Source organism: Dipodomys merriami, unplaced genomic scaffold (genome assembly GCF_024711535.1).
Source record: "Dipodomys merriami isolate MVZ:Mamm:240054 unplaced genomic scaffold, mDipMer1.0.p SCAF_8, whole genome shotgun sequence".
Lineage (NCBI taxonomy): Eukaryota > Metazoa > Chordata > Mammalia > Rodentia > Heteromyidae > Dipodomys > Dipodomys merriami.
Window position 1 is genome coordinate 16994771 of NW_027206401.1, and position 6140 is coordinate 17000910.

The 6140-nt window shown below is 35.7% G+C and overlaps 1 protein-coding gene across 1 annotated transcript; it reads right to left on the reverse strand.

Moving 5' to 3' along the window:
* Nucleotides 1–3139: 3139 nt before the first annotated feature.
* On the reverse strand, nucleotides 3140–5300 carry Gje1 (gap junction protein epsilon 1). Its single transcript, XM_070010704.1, has 3 exons — nucleotides 5262–5300; nucleotides 4026–4208; nucleotides 3140–3535 (listed from the first exon to the last, which is right to left on the reverse strand). The coding sequence occupies exons 1-3, from the start codon at nucleotides 5298–5300 to the stop codon at nucleotides 3140–3142; spliced, it is 618 nt and encodes a 205-aa protein (XP_069866805.1).
* Nucleotides 5301–6140: the final 840 nt, after the last annotated feature.

Below are 6140 nucleotides of genomic sequence, written 5' to 3' on the forward strand. Positions count from 1 at the left end.
TATTAAAGTCCTGATAAAATATGAATCGTATATCTAGGGATAAGACCAGTGCCCCAGTGAATGTCTATAGATGATTCAAGATTTTCCCACTCTGTTTGTGTGAGGCCATTACCATTGCCAAGGATTCCTTTGATGGCTTTGATTAACTCTACACTTCCTGCTAGTGGATTAAGATAATCAGATATGAATTATTTGGGCTATTTTCTGACATAGATCAGGGCAATTGTTTTCTGAGTACTAGGTGTAAAGAATGTTACTAGGGCAATATCATTAGTTCATTTAATTTGTACCATGATCTATCAGAAACATCATTGTCATTGTGCAGATGAGAAAAATGGGGTGCATAGGATGTAGGCAACTTGTACTTGTTCTCTTCCTTGTGAATACTGTATCCCTTAATAAGAGGATAGTTGAGAAATACAGACACTGATAGTGAAAGAGCATATTTAAAATTAGACTTGGAAACCAAATAAATATTAACAGAGCTTCAGTAAGTGCTTGACATTAAAAATCTAGCTGTTTTTGTTTCAGAGCTTGTGTACTTAACTATTACTTTTGCTGTTGTTGTTGGTGGTGGTCATGGGGATTGAACTCTGGGCCTGGGGACTGTCCCTGAGCTCTTCAGCTCAAGGCGAGCACTTTACCACTTGAGCGACAGTGCCATATCTGGTTCTCTGACTGGTTTATTAGAGATAAGAGTCTCATGGACTTTCCTGCCTGGGCTGGCTTTGAACCATGATCCTCAGATCTCAGCCACCAGCACCCAGCCTGTTACTTCTTTGCTATGGTTTTCTGTAGACCAATATATCTTGTGTCTTTTCCATTCTTTGTTCCATAATTCTGTACTGAGAAAAAATGCTGCTCTCTGTTGAGGGTTGTATATTCCTGTTATTTCCTGACTAGTTCTTCAGGACTGGAGCATATTAACATTCCATTATTTGAATATATTTGTAGTTGGGGATGAGGTTGGAAGATAACGAAGTTATCTTCCACCACCACCAACACAGCAGCACATTGGCTATTATGTAGTGGAGCACAGAATTACTGACAACAATGAAGTGTTTTTTCTTTTTTTCTTTTACTGTCGAGAACTGATTATGACATTTTTCTATGTCGAAGGGCCTAAACTCTCCTCCATCTAGCTCCGGACAGTTTCTGAAGGACCTGATATTATCATCCATAATGGAGATAGAATCTTGGCAAGTAAGAGGTGGGAAGAGATGCAAAATAAAATAGGACTAAAAGATAACCACAGGAAGGAGAAATGGAAGCAAAATTAGAGCTAGAGTTTGGATGGGAAAGTTAACAGCTTTGCATTATCCCTTTGAATACATGTGTATGTGTAATCATTTCACAGTAAAAGTCTCAGTTTCAGTTTTGATCAGAACTAATTTGGTGGTAAATGACAGAAGATCCATCAATGTAATCAGGGTAATAAATACCTGTCATTAAACCTTTCAAGTTTATTGCATGTGGCAGTAATTTATCTTCTAGTATAATGAGACTTATATCCTATTGTTAGGTCATCCCCCCCAAACAGAGATAATTCTTCCTCAAAGATTCCATCACAAGAACAATAAAGGAAGGCCGTGGAGACTTGAGCATTTACCTCCCCATGGATGTGAAAGTGTCAAAATTACAGTTTATATTTTCAACATTAATATTAACTGTTCTACCACTATTTAGTCACCCAGGTAAGTAAAATGAATAAGCTATTTATGTAAGAGCTCTTTCTGAATTTATGTAATTATGTTTCAGAAACTTTTTTGAGTATTTACAGGTAGAAAATACTGGCCATCCAACAAGATAAAAGACCCAGTGTCTGACATCCAATTAAAAATTACCAAACCTGCAGAGTTGTAGGGGAAGAAAATCTGGTCCATAATGAAGACATGTGTGCTTATGGGTGGACATTGGGGGTAGTTCCAGTGAGGACATATATTATCCATAGACAATTCAAATATGATAATAAAAGCTGAAACACTGCTGCTATTTATTAGTAAGGAGAGCCTGTGATGCTCCACAAAGACAATGAAGACATTATTCTGCCCCATCAGGCTGTGCTATTACACCAGTCTCCACTAAACTTTTACCTGTCTTTATCTTCTGTTTAATATGACCTCTTCATGTGGCACATGTTCAATAAAAAGTACTCAAGAGCTTTTTGTGGAGGAAGGTAATATATGACATCAGACATAGACTGAATAATGCTTCACAAACACTTAAACACTGTAATATTCATTTGATTATCCCTGTCTCCCAAACAAGGATTAGAAGACAGTAGTACATGAAGATGTTAAATGATATAAAATGAAGATGATTTTTGGTTAGGCAGGCACTGGCTCGGTACAAAATTGGCTCGATTTAGCAGCTATTGAGGAAGTCAAACAATATACATAATTTTGCATTTCAATGATGATTAATATAGCAGTTATTTTTATTAGCTCTCTATGGGCATAAGAAGACACATGAAACCATGTACATTGTTATCCATAGCGTTTCAAATTTATTTAGTGGCTAAATTTTCGTGATATTTGATATTAAAAATTTCAGGAAAACAATATAATATTAAAATGTAACAATTTTAATGCTCAATTTCTTCAAGTTAGTGATTAAACTATAAAAGTTACTCTTTAATAACTTTTAACTTTTGTGCTTAAAGATGTTATAGATTACATGAGTTCAAAGATAATCACATACTCAAAGTTCAAACTACATATTTCAGTGGAATGAGAAAAGGAGTTATTTGGGTTCTAGTCCAGTTGTATGACTTTGAGAACACAAATTAACATTGTTGACTATTAATTATCCTGTCTGTAAAGAGATAATACATTTTTCTGGCTATGATAATGCTGTAACAAGTGTTGTATATTAGAAGTTTGTAAAAATACTACTTAAAAATGAATGAACGTGAGTTATATGTATACTTTATTGTGAAATAAATGATAAAACAGAATGAACTGTTTATTTAATGTCTGACTTAGAACTCTGTTATATTTTATGATAGACATAAGTTTTAGATACAGAAAAGTGAGTTTAAAAAACATATTTAAGTCAAGGTACTCACTGAATAAGATAAAATTAAACAAAATGATTGAAATGGTACTGGCATAATTTTGAGTAATAATTTTATGATTTGTCATTGCCTAAATAAAAAACACAGTCTTCTAAATATGATCTCAAAAATCTCAGCCACACATAGTAGCATTGTAATCACAGTAAATGTATACATTGCAATGAGGAAAATGGTCTTTTCAAAGTGCTCTGGAACCATGCATTTTATCGTAGTCATTTTCTTCCCAAGAGATTCGGCATCGCACAAGTAAAGAGGTTTTACCTGGAAACCAAAAAGGTGAATCTGAAGCCAAAACGCTATCACTTCTAGACTAATTCTTAATAAGACGGAGAGGATATAAGTCACAGTGTAGATGGGCTTTTGAAGGATGCATTCTTGGTTGATGCTTTTACATGCTGCGTAAAGATGGAAAATAGCTCCAGGAACCAGGACAATCACCAGTTGTAAAGCCCAGAATACCTAAAGTGTGTCAGAAACATTGTCGTCAAATTGACTAATCCACGTGTAACAAAAAATTGACTAAAAATTGGTTGATTCCACAAAAGTTAACTTAAAAAATTTCAAGTTTCATAAAGGTCTTATATATTAAAATAGCATAGTAATGTCTAACCTCTGGTGTAATGACCAAGATGTCTAAAACCTTAGACATAACAGTGGTCTAGAAAACATACTTTATTAGAATTGTGCATGAATCACTAATAATTTTAGTAGCTTCTTAATTTCTATATTAAAGATACAATCTGTAATATATAATATACAATTGAACATCCAAAGATAATGGAATTGTGGATTTGGAAGAAACAACTAGCTCATTTTTTTCTGAAATAAAAAGTAATGAAATTCTCAAATGCTTTCCTGTTAGACTATTCTTTAAGATGTTATATCATTTAATAAGAAAAGATTGTATCTGTTGATGAGTCAAACTATAGGCGCACATGGAAGGACTTACTTGTGGAGTGATTGGCCGGAACTGATTGTAACAAAAAAGATTGATTTCTCTCTTGTCTGGATCACAGCTGAAGTGCAAAGCCTCATTCCCATAAACTGCAAAACCTAACACTCCAAGGAAGAACATTCGTACAGATCCAAAGAAAAGGGTGTGGAACTGGCCAATCACAGTTGGTGGTTTAACCTGTCATGGTTTTAAGAGGACAAAAACGTGATTGAATAAAGACACCAAAAGAGGAGGTTTGAAAGGACGTTTTCACGACCATGGTTTAAAATTTTTTTAAGATTCAAAAAGTTAGATCCTTAGTGATGATAAACACAGGTATACATTCTGTATATTTCTCATGCAACTTCACTCTTTTTAAAAAAATATATATATATTTATCATCTTTAAGTAGTTGTACAAAGGAGTTGCCATTCAAAAACGTTTGTGAATACAATGAGTCTTGATCAATGTCACCCTTTTTAGCATTTTCACCCATCCTTCAGAACCCACCCTGTTCTTAGTCTTCTTAATTTTGTGGGTTGTACATTGAATTTTTGACTGCATCCCCCTCCTTTTCTCTACATTTGTCTGTCCCTTTTCCCTTGATTTTACCCTACCACCTTTAAAGTACTTGTTTTCTGGTGTTTATTTGGTTGACAATTGATTTGTTTTTTTCTAAGAAGTTATGCTGTTTGAGTGCTCCCATAAATCTGCCGTATTTCAGCTAATACACTTGCATACACTTGAGTACCACCCAAAGTATTTATGTACATGTATATTTATAAATGAATTCTGGCTTCCACATATAAAATGCAACAAATAAGCACATATTGTGCCCATCAAGCTAGTAATTTGGAAATATTTAAATGGCTTTGAATTCTGTTAATATTCTCTTGCCCTGTGTATTCCATTTAAAACAAAGAAACACTGTCTTATCTAGTGTCTCTTTTGGGGAAATTGGATGAACAATTCCGCATTAAAGTTCACATTCATACTGTCTTAACAACCAAGCAGTGTTTAAAAATGTTTGCTATTGCTTAGCTATGGAATTGACGGTGAATTCCTTTAAAACACAGCTGGGAAAGTACTTCTTGAATTATTTATAGTTTCAAATTCAAAATACCTCGAAGCCTATGATTGTTATGCCTAGTATCCTTCATAAATCTAGAGTAACTTATTCATCCAGCACAGGTTAAAATAGACAAACAAAACACGTACCAGTTAATGAGTTTTTCTTTGTATGATACTTACGCATCCTTCATAGAAGTTTTTGATGTAATTTAGAGACATGTTTCAGGAGATGTTATCCTGGCATCCTAGTTCTTGACGCGCATAGCCGGTTTGCTCTGCCAGCATCAAACTCTTATATTCTCTCATGACTTTTGCAGCAGAAAACACTTGTCACTGCACATTTCTCTCCCCTCCTCCTTCTTTTCTGACTTTTTTTTCCATAGGTCTCTGGGGCCCCAGTCAACTTTCCTATCTCCATCCCAAAACAAAACACAAACAAAGACACAAAAGCCCAGGGCTCGTGGTCAGGCTAATAATCCCTCGCTTGCAGGATCAGCAGAGCAGACCAGCCAGCCAGGAGTGCCAGCAAAGCAAGAGGCCAGCCGACAGAGGCTGGGGGCTCTCGATGCCCCTGCCACTGCCTAGGAATCACCTCGATGTAAAGCTTGGAGTTCTATTGCTTGGAGTTCTATTGGTCGTGTCTTATAAGTTCATTGTATAGGGCATAACCCTCATCCCTTCTTTTTTACTGTCATGGAATAGGACTAATTTCTAGGAAGCCCAAGGAATTATTACATAGGCTATAATGACTGCCATATCATTGAATCTCACTGGCCTGGTGCTCTATTTGTCTTGTTGCAGACATGCAAACCAGGATCCCTGTTCTAAAGACCCATAAAAGGGGTTGCTAAGTAAGGAGAGGCCAAGGTCTAGTATACGAACAATTCTGAATTGCCCAGTAGCGTTTTTTGGAGGTGCTAGACACCAGCATGAGACAAGAGAGACAGGTTACTTTTGCTATAGCTGTTGCTATAGCCAATCATATCTGTTCTCTTTACCTGTCTTTCTCATTCATCATTCCTGCACTTGTGACATGCTGAAGATGGTAATTCCTCATAA

Coding starts and splice junctions, on each gene's coding strand:
- Gje1 (XM_070010704.1), bottom strand. CDS start 5,300: ATGTCTCTAAATTACATCAAAAACTTCTATGAAGGATGC. Junction 4,209..5,261: donor AAAACTTCTATGAAGGATGC/GTAAGTATCATA, acceptor AAACCATGACAG/GTTAAACCACCAACTGTGAT. Junction 3,536..4,025: donor TCCGGCCAATCACTCCACAA/GTAAGTCCTTCC, acceptor GACACACTTTAG/GTATTCTGGGCTTTACAACT.